The 20,249-nt window shown below is 26.7% G+C and overlaps 1 protein-coding gene across 39 annotated transcripts in view; it reads right to left on the bottom strand.

Moving 5' to 3' along the window:
* Upf2 (UPF2 regulator of nonsense mediated mRNA decay) overlaps window positions 1–20,249 on the bottom strand; it is a 91,310-nt gene that overhangs the window by 69,520 nt on the left and 1,541 nt on the right. For 20 of the 39 annotated variants that reach the window (XR_015433583.1, XR_015433582.1, XM_087163170.1 and 17 more), the window contains exons 2-10: window positions 18,399–18,583; window positions 16,890–16,966; window positions 13,901–13,933; window positions 12,413–12,497; window positions 8,531–8,607; window positions 6,694–6,774; window positions 5,743–5,772; window positions 1,638–1,757; window positions 164–211 (exon numbers count right to left, since the gene is read on the bottom strand). Coding sequence is in view for 35 of the 39 variants with exons in the window: in XM_087163170.1 (XP_087019296.1) it covers window positions 164–211; window positions 1,638–1,757; window positions 5,743–5,772; window positions 6,694–6,774; window positions 8,531–8,607; window positions 12,413–12,497; window positions 13,901–13,933; window positions 16,890–16,966; window positions 18,399–18,576 (729 nt within the window). In the remaining 4 variants the exon portion in view is untranslated. Of the gene's footprint in view, window positions 1–163; window positions 212–1,637; window positions 1,758–5,742; window positions 5,773–6,693; window positions 6,775–8,530; window positions 8,608–10,432; window positions 10,505–12,412; window positions 12,498–13,900; window positions 13,934–16,889; window positions 16,967–18,398; window positions 18,584–20,249 lie in introns of all 39 variants that reach the window. The other 19 variants (XR_011637729.2, XR_011637728.2, XM_071185413.2 and 16 more) reach the window with 1 other exon arrangement.

Here is a 20,249-nt window from a genome sequence, read left to right as displayed (position 1 = left end):
TAAAGTAAAGTAAGAAGTTAAGTATTATAAAAAAGTAAACTAAAGCATTAAGAAAAATGACTTTAAAATAAGTTGACACTGTAAAAAAAAAAAAAAAAAAAAAAAAAACACAGCAACCAGAACTTGAAATTAAAATTTCCCTAACATGGAACAAAATAAATACCTCAGCATAAAAACGAAGATCCACACGGATTTTACTTGGATTTGAGATCTGCAATAAAAAAAAAACAACTATAAGAAATTAATATCAATAAAACAGCAGTTTTTCAAGCAATATTAAAGTAAATTAGAAAAAATTGATATTAATGTACTGAAAGAAAATGTTTACAAATATTTTTCAGTTATAACATTTTTTGTATACAAAGAATGTTACCAAAATTAAATAACTCTATTGTTAACAAATATAAACAAATTAGAAAACGTAATTACAATATAACTACAAATTATTGATTTTATTTATTTATTTTGAAGGGTTATTTCCACATATACTATAGTTTTTCTCACTTTCTCAATATATAGAGGTATATCAAAAAGAAAACACAATAATCTCATAACAAGATCATTTGATATTAAAACAAATAAACACCCAAAAAGAATCTCAAAAGATATAAATCATTTTACTTTATTGATTGTTTCTAATAGTTCTTTTAGCTCAATTCATATTTTTCAAAATGATTAAATATATAATATTATAAAAATCGTATGAATGATGAAATGGAGTGAAAACTTTAATTCTAATATCAATAATGAAACTTTGAAGAATATTGAGCCTTTATACACTTGTCTCCTATATACTAGAGACTACTAGACTACCAGCACTACTAGAGAGATACAGTATAAGTTTTTTTTTCTAGTTTTATTAAGTTTATTATTGTTTATATTTAGTTCTTCTCTATTTCTGCATGACATGCTAGCACAGCTGCTCCAATACTTACTTCCTCTATCAGGGTGCTTAGCCAGATTTTTTCAACAAAAAATAAGCACCTTCTAAGTACTTTTTAAGCACTCAAAAATATTTTTAATCACTTTCCAAAAAAAAAAAAAATTATATTTAAGATCTGAGTAGTATTAAAAAGTATTTTTTTATTGTTTAAAAGTTCTTAATTTATAAATATAAAATCAATAAAATTCAAAAACTTTACATAATCTTGATAAAATAACTAGTTTCTGATAAATATTGCAGAGAAAATTGTGAAAATCATGCATTTTTTGTAATTTAGAGAAACAATCGTTACGACAAAGGAAGAATCTCTTTTTAAAAGATTGAAAATTAAGCACTTTTTACAAACCCTGCATAAAAATGCAGCACTTTTTACAAACCCCGAAATAAAAGAAGCACCTTTAAGGGCTTTTTAAAAAACGTAAATAAAAAGTAAGCACTTTTTAAAAACGCTATGCATCCTGTCTATCTACTGAATCGAGGCTCATGTTCCACAGCATCAACTCATCTCATATTTAGTCCTCCTTTTTTGGGCACTATTTAATTTCCCAAACCAAAGGTCAATATATTAATTAGGTAATCACTATCTTTTCTAATGAGACTTAATCATTAAATTCTTTAGGATTTAATAACTGCAATGTACAATGCTAAAAGCATTTCTGCAAATCAGAATGAAAAAGAGCAAGAATAACTTTACCTTCTCATCTTTCTTCATAGGAAATACTTTCTGCCAGTGCTCCAGAAGCTGTGAGGAAAATTCTGCATATCTTTGATGCAGATGAGAACATATCTGGACAGCAGTATTGACATCAGACATCTACAAAATTAGAGAAAGATAAGTATTTCAAAAATATATACAGTAATTTCCGGTAAATAGGCCGCGGCCTATACGTGTTTAAAAGTTGGGCTGTCACGATGCGCGGCCTGTACGCCGATGCGGCCTATATGTAGAATTTTTTTATCCCATCCCACAAGGGAGAATTTTTTGATCATGGTGGATTTATTCAAAATCAGATGTTTAGCAAAAATTTTCCAAAATAACGAACCTAATTCGTAGTGTTTACTCTGGTAACGTTTTTCTTTCTTATTTTTTTAAACGAATTTGCCGAATTTCGGATCGCTTTCGGAAATTCCAATATGGCGCCCATATATTACGATAATTCAATTATACTGTTAATTTCCGAAAATTGATTAATTACAATAAATTTAGTTCAGTTTTGATCGTAGATTATGATGGGGTGACTTTAAAAATGTCCCATCTTAAGAAATTTCATTAATTAAAATAATTATCTATATTATAGAAATAACAATATATATTTTTAATAAGCTAACAACTAATGATTAAAAAACAAGCTAACAACTAAATACAATTTAAAAATAAAAACTAGCTTTCAAATAATAAAAAAAAATAGCAATTAATATCTAATAAAAAACAAAAGAGATTGATTTACATCGAATAAAAAGAGGCCTCAAAAGGGATAGAATTCATTTTGTATCCCACTTGGTAGTTTCAATTTCAAAAGGGTGTGGCTAATTTATGGTCAAACTGGAGGGGGAAAAATGGGGACAAATGAGTAGAGCATTTCCACAGCTGTCAAGATTGATTTATCAGTTTCTTCCAACTTGCATTTCTTTATTTTGTTCATTGGAAATGCAGATGTTTTTACTTTTCCCTTTATTTTAAACTGCTTTTAGAAACAGATGTTTCCTTTGACTCAGATTTGTTTTCATGTTTTTTTTTTTTTTTTTTAAATAAAGTTACTTCATCAATAATAAAATAAAGTTACTTCATCAGAATAAAATTCAAATAAAAAGAGAATTATACTGATTTTTTTTTTCTCTTGTTAATAAAAATTTCTTCTAAGAAAAAAAAAAAGAAAAAGCGATCAGATTAAGTGCTGAATATCCGGCAGTGAAGAATCAGATTTCGATGGTTTTGAATAGATATATGCTCAAAAATATTTGAAAAGTATAAATAAATAAATGCTGATTTATTTTGTGATTAGTTTATTTTTTATCGCATACGCATCCTTGACTTAGGATCATTCTCAATTCATTTTTTTTTTTTATGATATGTATACATAAAAATGATGATGATAATGTAATGAGTATACATAAAAAAAAATATTTATCAATAACTTTTTTCTAAGTATAGAGTTTATGTTTTAAAGATTATTATTTTTTATGAGTATTTTCACACATGTGATATTTGATAAAAATCGATGATCGATCGAAAAAACGAAAGTGCGGCCTTTACGACGGTGCGGCCTATAAGATGAAAATTGAAATTTTTAACGATGTTTTTTGCGGGTGCGGCCAGTACGGCGGTGCGGCCTATTTACCGGAAATTACTGTAATCATTTTAGAAGAACATGTAATTCAGAACTGAGTATTAAAAAAAAAAAAATCATTGGATAACTATACAATGATTAAATATATATCCAAATGTACCCTTTAGAAGGTCAATGTGCACCCTTGATATAATTTAAAAATAAACATGCAAGTAATTTCATGACCATAGAGGCTCAAGGCTTTCCTTGCTCATCTTAGTTTTCTTGACCTCTGGCTCGTGGGTGCAAGAGCAGATGTTCCAGTTGGGTGGTCAGCCAAACGAATCACTTTTTTGCTTTTTTTCAAAAGAAGCACGTCGTAGAGTGCAACGAAGAACAGGTGAAGCATTTCATCCTGACTGTGTGCAAGGTCAGGTTCAAGCCGAAAGGGAGTCTGTCCTGTTTTGAGGGTGTTTTGCTTATTATAGAATGGGCCCCCTCATTCAGGTGGTCATTAACATTAACTAACATGTTTATTTGAGCATTCTGGATAATTATATGTTGCCTATCAGTTAACATCTTCTTGAAAAGTGTGTTTTTGATACTCCTATTTTTCAAGATGACAGCAGCAAAAGTTCAACGGGCTGGAAGAATATGTGACTGGTTTCATGAACACTCAGACACTCAATTACATCTTGGCTGGCCTGCAAAATCATCTGACTTCAACCCAATTGAAAATTTGTGGGCCATATTGGATCAACAAGTAAAGCGCCGAAATCATCATTCTCGCCATTCGGTTGATTTGCGCGATCAAATCCCCAGCGAGTACCTTAAACTGGACTTGAAGTACCAGCAAAACCTTGTGGACTCACTTTATAACTAAATCCAGGCGGTTATCGAATCCAGAGGCGGTGTTACATGCTATTACATGATGTTTTTCATGATTTCTCTAGGGGTGACTAATTTTTTGTCCAGTGTGCTTATATATATATATATATATATATATATATATATATATATATATATATATATATATATATATATATAAATATAAATATAAATATATATATATATATATATATATATATATATATATATATAAATATAAATATATATATATATATATATATATATATATAAATATATATATATATATATATATATATATATATATAAATATAATATATATATATATATATATATATATATATATATATATATATATATATATATATATATATATGTATATATATATATATATATATATATATATATATATATATATATATATAAGTAAGCATATTTTTTGAAATTCTTCTTGTCATAAAACTAAGTGAATTATAAATCCCATCCAATACTTATGTTAAAAAGTCTTGTTTTTCACTGCAGTTATCTGTAGATGTTTAAAAAAATTTTAGAAAGATGAAATTAGCTTAAAACAAAATTTATAAACTCCTAGAAGAAACATTCTTTTAACTTTGGATTTCCTTGAATTTTCATTTTTATTTCATACTTGAAATTTTTCCAAATTTTCTATTAATTTTTTTAAATTTCCTGCATTTAGAAATTTCTCTTGAAAATAATGAGATTTAGAGGTCTTAAATAAGCATTACTAACACATCTCCTATCCCTTGTCAGCAAACCCTACCTCTTTTCAGGTGCTTGCATAATATTTGAACAATCTTTATACTCCATAAAAAATAATAAAATTAGTTTTTCTACAGGAAAAAATAAATAGGAGCTATAAAATACTGAATTCCTTGCAGTTCTCTAAAAGCCAAAAGTTTACTCTTCCAAAAAATACTGTACACCCCTAAATTTAATAGATAACTTGAAGCTATAATTCAAGAATGCTAAAGTAAAGAAAAACCCATATTTTACATTTTTAAAGAAATACATGGTAAAAAAACACTTTAAAATTCTGAACAGCTTGACAAATAGTGTGAATTAGCCAAACAACCAAAAGTATTACATTTTCAATTTCTTACTCATGTCTGAAGTAATAACCACTGAACTGAAGACTAGATTTCTGATTCTTAATTGAACAAGAAAAACATCGTTCAAGAGATGAGATTCTCTTTATCGACAATTTCAGTGATATTTATAGGATCTCTCAGGTCCCACAATGCAAGAGTAAACTCACAAAAAATATTAATGCATAATGATCTTAATGAAAAAAAAAGAATTATAAAAATTATCAAAGAGCAGCTGTCGCCATAGCAACGTGTGCAATGATGGCACATGCACACTGCTTACTCTGTTACTCTTGAACAACCACAATTTTCTGAGCAAATAATTCTATAATTACCAAGCTTTTAAAATCATGTTCTAATTTTCAATTGCAGTCTCTTTGAATAAAATAAGACACATCTCGATATTGTTTTACTGCCGAAAATTTATGTAATAACTTGATATTGATACAGTACTTGATATTGATACAAAAAGTAATAAAAATAATACAAGTTAACAGGGTTAAAACAATAAATGAAAACATATGATATGATTCAATGTAAAAAGACTGAAATGACTTACTTTTAACTTTGCTTCAACAATGGCTGAGGCCTGAAATTAGAATAAGACTTTGAATTGACCGTAAAAGAATGGGAATTCAATTAAGTATAAATATGAAATTTCATGCTTTATACAAATAAATATTAACATTGTAAAGATTAGGTTTTACGAAAATGCTATTATTCTACTAAAATAAATTGTAAAAAAAAGAAAAGAAAGAATAGCTTATAAAATATTTTATGCCTCGAGTAGAACTTGTTTTAAAAAATTAACTAAGTAAATGATATTTATTAAAAACATAAAATTTTGTCAACTATTCTTAAAATTGTTAAGTATCAATAGTAATCAATTACATGATTGTTTATTCTCTTTGAAAACTCATAATTAAACGTTTTACAATTGGGCTGATTTGTTTGAACAGTAAATGGAAAAAGTTTACAGTTTGGTTACTTTTTAAATAAAAAGAGTTTTTATAAATATTCACAGTCGGAACTTTAATAGCAACTTGTAGACTGGTAAACAGATGAATATAGCCTACCTTTTTATGAAACAGTAAATGTATTTTATCAAGCCAATAAAATAAATATTTTTAATAATAAATACTTTTAAACTTACTGCTATACAACTAACTTCCTACAAATTTCTTCCAATCCTGTTTACTAATTCGTAAGACTATCAATTAATATTATATGCAGGTAAACATTAATTGTTTAGAAAAAAATTTGTTATTTATTTTGTATTAAAGAAATTATGAACGTTTAACGTTCATAATTTCTGAAAAAACATTTTGTGCAATATTTATTAAAAAGAAATTCTTAACTTTTTATAGAATGAAATTCATAATCTACATAATGAAATAAATAAGAAACATGTTTAACAAAAATTATGAGAATAAAATTTATATCAAGTTTGTATTCAAAACATATTAAACTAATGCAAGACCTATTCATGACACTTAGAAACGCTACTTACGGCTTCACTGATGTATTTTGTGAGATTTAATGCGTCCATATCTTTAATAAGTGAGTCTTTTTGTGCATCTGTCATATTACGCTAAAAAATCAATAAAATATTTTTTTTTTTCAAAAGCTCAAAATAAATAAAAATAACATACACATTAAAATTTATTATTTCAATAGTCATTCAATTATATGCCTTTTTTTTCAAAAGAAAAAAGGAAAGAAAAAAGAATTTTTGACAAAAATAAGAATAAAAGTAAGTGTAATAATTTATTATTTGCCTTAAAGAAATTAACTTAAAATTAAGTGTAACTTTATTTAACTACACGGTGTTTAAAATCGCCAGTAACTAAATATACATCATATCACCCAAACACCAAGTCCTATTTTTATGACTCTATCATTAAACAACCATTGTAGAAATGCCATGTAACTTTGACCTGGTCAAACGACGTGGAAAATGCCTGAGCTGTGGTGCCTCCCTTTCTGAACTTACACATCAGAACCAACAAGAGGATTTTCAGCCATGTCAGATTTAGCGTGCACCTTCTTGCATATACACGCTGGTTGTTTAGTCAACTGCCAGGATTGAACTCACAACCCCCAGCGATGTAACGAGTGAGAACTAAATAAATACAATAAAGCATTACTAATATTAGCTAACTGTGACTATTGTCTCTTTAGAATTCCAATTGTAATAGAGGTTTTGCCCAATTTTTCCCTACGTAAGTCAAAGCTGTATCTTCAAAATATTTGACATTAATTCAATAAATATGAATGTCTCAGCTGCATGATAAATAAATTATATACATGCATATGGGTCATAGTTTATAAAATGTATTAAACCGATTTATATCCACGTGAATTATAAATTTCATGTCTTAATAACATTTTTAATATTGCAGGAACAATATGTGTTTTTGTATCAGTTATGTTATATACAGATAATAATTTTTGATTAAACAACCCTAGTACTTAAAAAAGCATGTGAATTTACTTTATCATAGAATTTCACTTGGATCTCACTGTTATTAAAACCAATGTTTTGTCTAAATTGCATTATTTACTGACTGTTTTTTTTTTCTCTTTCAGTTATTTTATGAATTATTTTTACAAAGGTAGTTCAGATTTATAATTTTTTGGATGTAATATCAATGTAGATTATCCAAGAATTTAGATTTGCAGGGTTTTACTTTTTTCTGGCATGAGAGTGGGAAAATAATAAAAAGTTTAAGAATATCCATCAACTCAAATCATGAAGAAGAAAAAAAGGTGAGTGAAATGAAGTAATAATATTCATAATTATAAAAACATACTAAAGTGTCTGACACTATTTAGCACAAAAAAAAAACATTTAAATTATTTACGTAATTTCTGAAGTTTTTTTTTTTTTCTTCTTTTTTTGTTGCTACATATGTATATTGATAATCCAACCAATTTTTAATCTTTATATATCGAAGACACACATTTTATTAAAGAGGTTAAAAGAATGAAAAAACTAGAAATTTAATTTCTTTTAAAGTTTAGGAAGTTAAAATTCAGCCATGAGGCGAAAGAATTTCATGTCCATGTATTGTAAATTTGGCCACAGTAGTAGCTTAAAATATCTTTTTACACCGCAATAAAATTCATTATTTGCACTTTGAAATTAACTGTAAGAACAATTTAGAAAATATATGAATATATACTTAAAAAAAAAGTAAACATTGGTACTAAAAATGATGTACATATGAAAGAGAAGTCCATAACTAAACTCATGAATAACATTGAATGGTATTTAAATGCAGCACAACAAATGAAAATGAACAGCAACAAAAAAACTGTGAAGCTTTAAAATAAATGTAACTTACCAGACGTTTAATAAAAGCGGTATTCTTTTTCAAACTTGAATCTAGCTTGCTGAAGAATGATTCTTCTGGTCTTTTAGCTGAAATGAACAAAAAGTTATGATAAAAGAGAACAAAGTGAAAAACCCTGAAAATTTTATGTGCAAGATACCAATTTATGTACCATACATGTTTCGTATTTAACATATTTTTTTTAAAATAAGACTTATAATTAAATTATCTACCAATAAAGAATATTGCACCTTATAGTAACTAAGAAAAGTCTTAGATCTTGCAAAATTCACAATATAGCAATTTAAAATCAGGTGAATACAAATTGCGATGCATAAATTTAGATAGCGTGAATACGAGTCGCAATGCATAGTTTTTAAATTCAGTATAAATACGAAAATCGATGTGTGATATTACAAACGCAGGAATACAAATCGCAATATTGGATTTTAAAATGCGTAAATTGTGACATTGGATTTTTAACTCGCATGAATCTGAATCACGATACTGTATTTTAAAACGTGTGAATATGAATCACAAAATTGATTTTAAAAACACATAAATACAAATCGCTAGATTTAATGTTTAAACCGTATGAATACGAGTCGCAATGTGTAAGTTAAATTAGGTAAATACAAAAATCAACGCTTAATATTTAAAATCACGTGAATAAGAATTGTAATAATAGCGAATTCCGACGCAGTTCCAAAAATTTGTTAAATGGCCGAAAGCACACGTTTGTAAACGCCTCGCTAACAGGATTCAGCCAAGTTTAAAATTTCACATTTTTGATTGCAGATTTAAATGAAAATTTTGTCAGATTATGTTTTTCAGATTATGTCCCAGAAAAATCATTTACCCTGATCCAAATTTTCAGATCCTGAAAGGATGATACAAAAATCCCGGAATTCCAGGGTACATCCGGAATACAATCACACCTGGAGTACTTATATGATTTTAATAACCTTCAACACAACAAAATATTTAACAGCATTTTAAACTGCAATATGGTTATTTGAACTAAGTAGGAATTTATCAACTGTGGGATGACAAATAAAGGGAAATAAACTAAGATCCTTTAACCATTACATTTTCTCAAAAGCAAGTAAGTATATTTAAGGATCTTGAAAATTAGATTAAAAAATTAGAGAATAAATACTTTTCAAGGACCTTAAAAACTGTTTTATGAATACAAAACTTTTTTAAGGAATTCAGGAATCAGTTTAAAATCTGATTTAAAATTTTACAACTTCTGTAGATTTGACACATAAACAAAAGCCTAGAATTCACACAGCTAATGCATATAAATCATTTCTGAATTCAAAAATAAAGGCAATAGAAATCTGTACAGCCCTAAGAATTGATACATATGAAAATGTGAATTTGTATGAATTTTGTGAATAGATTAATGAAAGATGGCACAAAGCATGTTACAAACATGATTTTAATAATTAAGTAAAAGGTTCATTTACGGTGAAACCTAAGTTGACAACCCTTTGTCTAAGTTGACATCCACTATCAAGAACCAATTTTATCCCACTTAATAAAAGGGAGCAAATCCTTTGTAACCTGATCATCTGTGCATCTTTTACACTGACAGCTGATTAAAATCAAACTCGCTTAGTAGCAGAAGTCCGACAAACTAGATTTTTTTGTAATTAACTAAAACTATATATTTTTTTAAATGTAGTGATTGCTAACTACTCTGGAGAAGTAGTCATTACTTCACTACTTTTAGAGGACGAATTTTGCTAGAAGATTTAATTTACATTTATGTTCAAAATTAAAGAAAGTTAAAAACTGAAAGAAAAATTTCAGAAAAGAAATGGTTTAGGATTACAAATGAAACAATTTATTTTTTACAAATTTTTTTCTTAACCTTTTACACTAGAAAGACTGAACATTGCTGTATACCTAGAAAATCTGAGGGTGCCAGTGCGGCCCTTCCCAGATTGTTTGTGTTGAGATCAATCAGACAACTAAAATCTGAAAACATAATCATAATTAATTTAATAAAAAATATATTAGAAACTTGATTATTAAAATGCTATGGTATTTTATTCCATTTGATTAACAAGAATATTTGATTAAAAGAGACACTGACCTTTCAATTATACATAAGTTTCTTTGGTAATTGAGTTTCCATTTCTCTTTAAACAATAATTGAAGATATGTTGAAATAATCTCATATTTTGATGAAACTGGTGTACCCTATACCTACTAAAAAGTACCTTACAATCAAGCCTATGAGGAATTATGGGGTAGCTACCAAAATAACTTTGGGGACACTCTAGCCCCTTCCCGTCATCGTGACAGCTAATATTTGCTTCTAAAAAAGCTAGAAAATTACCAAATATTTGTGACATTGTTAAGTGTTTAAAGCTTAAGTTAACTTAATTAAAAAAAAAATTTAAAGTACACTACGAACATTCTCATTGCATCCAAAAAAGAACTCTTGTAGATTTGCGCAAATCAAAATAGAAAAATTAGTAGCATTTGAATCCTGTTTCTTTACTAAAGTAATGTTAAAAGTAGTTGCAAGGAATTGCTACAATTTAATATTTTTTTTGTATCTCACTACTTTAAAAAAAATAGCAAGCACTACAGATTACGTTTAAAAGTAGTCACTACAAAAGATTTTTTTTTGTAGCACTTTAGTTCCTACCCATTGTGTAGGGGTGTTATTAAATGTAATACTAAATCCTTCATAAGTTGACAGAAAAGCAAAAAAAATGTTACAGCACTACTAATAACAAAAGTGTAAAAAAGACATTTACAGAACAAAAGTTCCTGGAACATTTTAAGAATCTGAAGATCTATAGGGGGGGGGATGATGAGTGAAAATAATAAGGAGCACTTTTAAACTGCCTTAAAAGCAGTTTTTTGAAATTAAAACCTCTTAAGGATTCTTCCCTTGCAAAATTACAAATCTTGAACCGCTCAAACTTCGAAATGGTACAAACTTAACAAAAATCATCAAAATTTTTCATAGTAAAAATAACTGTTAAGTCAGTCAGATTCAGTTTTGTTAAAATTGCCAATTTTGATAGTTTGAGACAGAGTCAACAAAATTTTTTGAATAATGCTTAGTTTGGAGCTGATGAATCATGAAGAAGAATTTTGAGCAGAAATGTTTGTTATGGAGATTCTGAGATTCAATAAATCTTTTACTGAAATTTTAAACATAATTTAAAATAGCTTTTATCTAAAACTAATAGTCCAATGAGATGCCATTACAACATCTTCCTCAAAGTTCCTTAATAAATTTTAAAATTTTAAGGGTTGACGGAAAAAAAAATTTCAGTCCATATTTGTACTTAATAATGTTAATTTTGAATAAATTCTATTGATTCCAGCCCCTATGTAGATCTAAATAATTAAATATAGAGTTTTTACTTTTATTTGTTAATAAAAAGTAATGGTGTAATTAATAAATATATACTGCATTCTATATAAAAATAAATTTAAGAACAAAAGAGAATAGAAAATATTTTAAAGAAAGCATAAATTACAACAAGTGCTCAAAAATGTTTTCCCAGTCATTTTTTTTTTAATTGAAATTAAATGAAAATCACAGTGAAAAATTTAAATTCAAGAGAAAATAGTAAAATAAAATTATATAAATTAAACATTCAACAAATATTTAAAGATTTATGAAGCTTACAGCTACAAAGAGGAGTTTTATACTAAGAAAATGTTATTCTTGAAAAAAAATTGAACTTTAAACAATTATCTAGCATTAAAGCAGACTATTTTCTTTTCATTATCGATTGGAAGTTTTAGTTTTTCTTTTGAGAGCTCCAGAGTATAAACTCATAAAAAAACTTCTCAGAGTAAATCTTTTTGAGCTATAGTTAGAGCATTGAAAATGAAGTTAGAAGTTGAGTAACTTACCATCAGCATTTCCATTAAGGCTTCTTAGCTCTGCTTTTTGTTTCAATTTTTCAGAAACTTCTGTAATATATGATGCTAATTCTTTCTGCAAAACAAATATTACAGTGTAAAAAGTATTGAATTAAAAAAAATATATAAATGTAAAATTAACTGCTAAAATTTGATTATAGGAGCAACACAAATAAATAATTATAAAAAAATTATAATAATTGTTTTAATTCAAATCATATTTTTTTAATATTTGTTCTCAGTACTTTTTGATAGAAAATATATCTAATATTACACTTTGTATGAAACAAAATTTCACTATTTGAACGTTTAACAGATAGATGTTTTTGTATACAGGGTAGAATATAAATGAAATGAGTGGATACAATGTTTTGCACAAGAATTGGAAAAGTTTAAAAAGTCAGAGTAATATAGTTTATTTATATAGTTAAAAAACATCTTATTTAGGATTAAGAACCAAAACTGATTGAAACAGAAAGTTTATATTAATTTAAATAAGATAATCTAATCTAAGAAAACCTAATAAAACTGCAATGGAATTTTTTACAGAAAACAATGATAATAGAAGTCAGGGTTATTTACATTGAACCTCCTTAGCTGCTTATAATTAATGTGAATTGTAAGACTAATTTTCTCCCCCAGGTATAGATTTTTTTTTGTTGCAATTTTTGACAACAATTGATATGGCAAAGAAAAAACTTAGTTTTGAAAAATAGGAAATTAAGCACTTTTAGCAAATCCTAATGAAAGAAAGTACTTTTAAGTGCTTTAAAAAACATAAATCACAATTAAGCATCTTCTAAAATTTTGTTTTATTTTTTGATAAAACTCCTTAACGTAAGAAATGACTTTTAAAACATGAAACTGAGTTTAATCCCACTACTTACTATACCATTACATCTCATATGAAATATAAACTATCAGGGTAGTATAAAACAATATATGATATAAAAAACATTACAAAGAAAAGTATTTATAATTAGTAAAACTTTCATAAGTTTGTGGGAACAGAAAATTAATTTTCCAATTTACTCGAGAAAAATCAAAAATTAAGAATATGGTGCAACTATTAGAGTGTTAAATAATTTTAGATTACAAGTTTCTAAAGTTGTATAAAATAATAAGGAAAATAAATTTTAGTAACCTTGGATATACAGCATTCTGCAAAAATTTCACTGACTAAAAATATTGTTTGATATTTAGTTAAAAAATGTGTACTCACACTAATTATATTTTATCATTAGTGCTCTAGAAAACACTTAATAGCGTAACTTAACATTGAGATGTATGCGATTTTTATGTATTAGTTTTAGACGTGTTGCTACGCTTCAAAATGTAAGTCTAATCAATAAGAAAAAAATATACATGTTTTTAATTTTTAAGCATCAAATCGTTTCTAAAAAAAATAATTGTGACTTTGAGAATTAAACTTATTCTTAAACAAATACCACAAAATATATATATCAAAAAAAAACTTACTTTCTGTTCTTCAATGGCTGCTTCTTCAATTTCCTACAAAAGAAATTCTTTATTAGATAAAAGTAATTCATTCGTATGTAAACAAATACATTTATAAACTTACATTTCTGAAAAAAATAATAAACCAGAAATTGTTAGGTAATTTTTTATATTAAAGAGAAAAGTAATCTGGTATAAAAATAAAAAAAATAAGGAAACATTAAAAGAAAGAAAGAAATGTGTAAAATGTACATTTCGACATAAAAAAATGCATGGTATATTTTAGTTTATAGTTAATGTAATTTTTAGTTTAAAGTAACTCCAACAGTGATCAAGCATGTCTCAACAATTTCAAAAATATGTTTTTAAAGAAAAAAAAAAGATGTATTTGAAATTACACGTAAAAAAATTGAGACATACTTTTTTTTTCTATGTTTCTCCTTCATATGACGCACATTATTGTCAAGAATAATTTAATTAACGACACACTTATAGCTTGCATAAGATTTAAAAAACATTTTACCTTAGCAACACCAATAAAATGATTCAGTCAGTGGTGTTTGAAATTTTAGGGCAAGCATTCAATAAAACTTTTTATTAATTTATGCAAACATACATAAAATTAATAATTATAAATGCATTTAATTTTCATTTTTGCTATTATTAATAAATGTTCTTCCACTCATTCTATTGCTTCAGTATATACAGTTGATAGGTAAATTTTTCAAACAGTTATGCATAAAAATTTTCTTAAAAGGGAGAGAAGCTGATTTTGAATTATTATTTCTTCAAATGCACTTAATCTGGATTGTTAGACTGATCAGTTACTTAAATCTCGATAGAGTGTTTTAACATTCTAAACTGGTATTGAACAGGTTCTATCTATAAGTGACACTTGTAATTTATATACGTTATAAATTAAAATATAAAATGTTGAAATGGCTAAGCTACCAACATGGATAGGAAACAATCCAGTAGATTTTATGAAATAATATAAATTTCATGATAATTTTTGCATAATGTACTTAATATTTTACCCATAGGAATTTTCAGGGACTTTTGTGGTCATCAAAATAGAAAAACTTAAATATTTTCCAGTTATGATTAACATTAAATGTACTTAAAAACTTACATAAACTCAGAATTTTGAATAGCAATAGACATTCATCAAAGATAGTTAAAAGATTTTTTTAACTAATTAAAAAAGGTTATAAATAAAAAAGTTATAAATAAAAATAAAAATTTTAGAACAAAAAAAGCTTTTAACTGATTTCTATAAATGAGGTTCGCTTCATTATGCATTAATAATACTTATTTAAATATTCAAGGAAGCAATAATGTATTACAATTAGGACTGGGCTATAAATCGATGTATCGCGACATATCGATTTAACACCTGTACCGGTAGGCCGATACAGCGACTTTCGTTCCAGGCGATGCATCAGAAGTCTGATTTAAGCCGTCGAGTAAAGAAGACAAACAATATAGCGATACAAGACACACATGGATCTCTTACTTTCCGATGCCAACTTGCGCTGTGGAAGACAATGTTCGTATCGTTATATTGAAACGGCCTTGATTGATGAGCGGTAGAATCAGAATCAGTTTTGAGAACATATATCGTGATCTCGCATGTTCATTTCGCACCTCTTAGTTTTTTTTCTTCTTTGTCGCGACTTGATATCGTTTCTTGCAGATCATTCTCAGTGGGACTGATTTTGTGATCGCCGTCGTTACCTTGTTCTGAACGTAATCTATTATTGAAAAGAATATATAAAGAAGTGTTTCTTAATTAATTAGGAAAATTTTTTTTTGAAACAAAACTTTATTTTTTATTTTTAAATGTGAAAATTAATTTTAATATTATATGTTTAAGTATTATTTTACATTATTGAATTTATTACAAAAGGAAATCTAATTTAAGGTGCCCATAAAGAATTAAATTAAAAATTAATTAAATTTGTTAAGCTATTTTTTACTTTATTAAAAACTTTTTGTATAAAATAATAATTTAATGGGTTTTTATTACTGATTTTAAATTTATAAATCTTTAGTTGTTTTCATTTTTATAAATAAAATTATAACAAAACTTATTTTTCCTCTTTTGGATTTGGACATAAGTCAATCAACTTTGTTTATTCAAAAAAATTAGTAATGTTTGCGATTGCGACTTCTTTTTTTAAAATCATTTAGCATTTCGTTTTATTAAAGAGTATAATCGTGTTTTTTAATTTTCTTTCAATATTGACAGTTGAATATATTATCGAATATCTTAATTCTTTTGTTTTTATTTTTAAGAAATTAAACCTTACTTTGTTTTTTCGTTCAGAATTCGGTAATTATTCAATTTAACTTTATTATTTATTTATGTGAAATAATAATGATAAAAAATAGTGTTGTTTTAAAAGTGTTTTTGTTTTTGTTTAATTTATTTAGCACTTTGTTTTAAGCATACAAATAATTTTTAACGAACTTATTTTTTAAATTTTCTTTCTACATTGTTAGGTAAATATATTGATAAATTTCAATTTTATTAATTTTTTTATTGTTTATTTTTAAACTAAGAAATCTTTCCTTATTTGTGCGATCATTTTTAGAAAATATAACATTAATATCTTTCTTAAGCAAAACATATACATCAAATTCATAAATTGATTTAAATCAATCTGAGTATGAAGTTTTGATAGAAATTCGACTTGCTGCGCCTTACAAGTAAATGAATTTCAAAAATACTATACTGCAATACATCGCTATGCAAAACTGACGATGCATCACGATATAAAATTTCTTATATCGCCCAGTCCTAATTACAATACAGATTTTTTTTAAGAAACTTAACTTTAGGACTCAATTTTAGGGAACTTTCTAAGATGTACAAAAACCAGGAGAATTTTTATTAAAACAGTAGAAACTGGCAAAATCCAGTAGTCTACTAGAAAATTGAGTAGAGTTGGCAGCTATGGAATGTAATGACATTATTAAAGAGTGAAAAAAAATCGACAAATACAACCTTTTGGTCATCCGTCTCCATATGAGAATCGTCTACATTCTGAGGTGGATCTGCATCTTGCGAATGACTGTGATTCTCTAAAAATAGAAACACTTATTAGGTTCCTTTTATAAAACATAATAACCTTGATTATGAAGCAAAAGAAAATAAAAAGTTCTGTAAAACAATTAGTCAAACATTTTATTTATTTACACGATAAATAATTAACCTTTATGTGTAACTTCTATTTTTAACTTAATTTCTGCAAATTCATCTATAGTTGTGATTTTACTGTAAAATATTTGAAGTTTGGATTCTATCTACCTTTTCTAATGTCCTATAAATAGAATTATATATCCAATTTCAGGGATGCACAATCATTTTTGGCAAATTATCCACAAAAACTAGAAAGTACTATATTGGGGGCCAACATAGTAAGTAATTGTAAAAATGTAAACTACATTTATGCCATTCGAAAGTAATAAGTATGTATACTCATTTATAATTGATCTTTTTAACCTAGTTGTTGATAATAAAAATCTATGCACGAAAAAATAATTGCTTGTCTTTGTATCCTAAGTAAACTCCTAATCCATCTGACCTAGAGGGATAAAATTTGGCGTACTGATAGCTCCAAGCACCAGGAAGGCAACTGTCCACATTAACGGGATGAGTGAGCAGGACTAGTGAAAGACGAAATATAATCTTCTGATTGGATTAGAACATGCCATTGATAAAAATTCAATTGTAGGTGATTTAGATTATTTTAAGATAAGAAAGATTATTTTAAAGATCAGTATTTTTTTCTAACTTATAGCTCTCATAAAAAAAAGAAATTTATTTCATATTCCTTAATATTAAATTATTTTTTATTAATTATGTCAAATTAACTCAATGATCATAGGTGGTCTATATCACTAAAATAGGATCGAACCAGGGACCTGTGGCACAACAGCGCGAAGCACTACCGCTCAGCCACCGGGCGTCTTTCTTCTACAGAATCTTTTTATCCCTCATTAAGACACAAGGCCATAACAGACAATTCATTAGTTGAAGTCCCGATGTTTTAAAAACAATATTCTATACAGCATACTCTTCTTATAAACAAGATTATTCAGTAGCAGTTGAATATCAAACGTATAATTACGACAGAATTTTAAATGAGATAAAAAGAGCGTAGCAAGAAAAAATGCTTAGTGTTCACATTATGTACAGTAATAATTAACTTACATAAACATTAAGTGTCCACAATCCTAGCATTTACTATGTTTTAACTACGCTTGAATGACTTGCTATGATTCCTTGGTTTGATAAAAAGTAACCAAAAAATTGGTAGTGGGAAAAATAGTTCAGGGTTCATATTATTTATTGTGAAATCTCAGAAGATGCATTTAATTAAAGAGTTAGTGCCATAAGCAAAAAAAAAACAAAAAAATATTTAAGTACACACATTGCAATTTGAACTTAGTATTATAAGAAGTGTAATAATAATAAGATATATAATAAGAAGATATTTTATCAACTAATTACCAGAATCAGCAGAATTTTCTGGATTTCCAGAGAAATCAAAAGAATCGGGTCTTTTTTTGTCAACAGTGTTTTCAGTTGAGGATGCTAAAGGGCTACGCTGAGAGCTTTGTCTGCGGCCACGCTCTTCACGTTCTCGCTTCCAGCTTTTACCTTTTAATTCTGTTTTACGATCACCCATTTTTTATCTGAAAAAAATTTAAAAATTGAATTTTTTAGATTCCATAAAAATCGAAACAATGATTGGAATTACTTTTATTTTCATACCTAGGATGTATTTAATAAGTTTAAGAAAAATAGTCAATCATTGCTGCAATAGAATGTAAATTTGTCAAGTAAGGATTTAACAACCTGAAGCTAAAGACCATATATGTAATTGTACCTAATTTTAATTAAAATAAAAATGAAATTTTTTTTTTGAATTTTAATGCATAGACATAAACATTAAATTTATTATGACGTTGAAACTCTAAATGACAGTTTCAAATTTTAAATAGATTTCAAACTCTAATACAGAAGTACCAATTCGAGTGACAAATTATTTAAATGTTTTTTCTTTCTGAACCAAAAATTGCAACATCACAAATAACAAAAAACATGGCGTGAGTTCTACATAAATTTATTTTATAGCTTAATGCAAAACTCCTTAAATATATACTCTAATTTGAAAAGAACTCTGTTTTAAAAAAATCAGAGAAACAAAACGCCATATAAAGTGCTGAGATCGATCAAAAACTTGAACAAAAGCTCAAGACATTGTTTTTTCATAAAAGATGCTTGTTATGCTAAAATAAGTTATTTATCAATTTATTAAAAAATTAACGATGCATGCATGCAGTAATAAACAGAAGAAAAAAATTTAATTACTTTTACATTGGAATAGGTCAAAAACTTCTTAAACTTAAGAAATAATTAAAACATTGTCATTAAATGTGGAGAGCATAACAATTTCAAAACTGTAAAATTTTTTATTTCAACAAAATTGCATACAGGTATTGTTACGATGTAAAATTACAATGTATATGCGCAATATCTTGAGTAAGAGAGAGTGAGGCGTGTTTTTAATTTGTTCTTATTCTTTTTACATAAATATAACGATTGTTTTGCAGGCATGAACCATGAAAAAAAAAGTAAAGTATTTGATTAATTGCAAGCCCTCTTGTTCAACTTAGCAGGGATGTATATATTTAATATTCTGCATAGGTATACTGAATAACAACCAAGTAATCGGTACATCTCTACAACTATAATAATTCATACTACTTTCTAACACTTTATAATATACAACTTAAAAGTCAAATGAAAAAAAAAGGGTACTAAATATGAGTAAAAGCAAAAATATGAATACAGTGTAAGTGAAAGTAAAAAACTGATATCCTTGTTTTGATTTATATATATAAACATTCTTCAGTGGAAAAAAAAAGCATTCCTCAATGGAAAAAATATATGTATATATATACTCTGTGTCAAGAAATATAAATATATCTCTTGACACAAAGAAAGGTTTTTGTTCATAAAACCAAACATCTATAGTATGTCTATGTGTCTTAATTTAAACTTTATTCACATTGTTTCTGCTTTGTTCAATTTAAAAGTCATTTAAAAAAGAATTTTTAAAAATTTTTTTTGACACTGAGAAAAGTTTGGGAGTTTTCTGTATCATGATCTGCGGCAGAATAATTGCCAAGTCTTGGCAACTCCTGGGCTGCAGCCCGCGAGAAACTAAAAAAAAAATTTTTTTTAATTAAAAGAACAGAAAGGGACCTACTCGAAAGGTATAACTTGTAACCATCCCCAGGCAAAATCTACATGTTTTTTTTCTATTTAAATTAAATTTGCAAGTTTAATTAAAAC

This window comes from Parasteatoda tepidariorum, chromosome 5 (genome assembly GCF_982258835.1).
Source record: "Parasteatoda tepidariorum strain Cologne lab strain chromosome 5, Ptep-v5.0, whole genome shotgun sequence".
In the NCBI taxonomy this organism is placed as follows: Eukaryota; Metazoa; Arthropoda; class Arachnida; order Araneae; family Theridiidae; genus Parasteatoda; species Parasteatoda tepidariorum.
The sequence above is the reverse complement of the archived record's forward strand: the minus strand, read 5'-3'. Positions and strand labels throughout refer to the sequence as shown.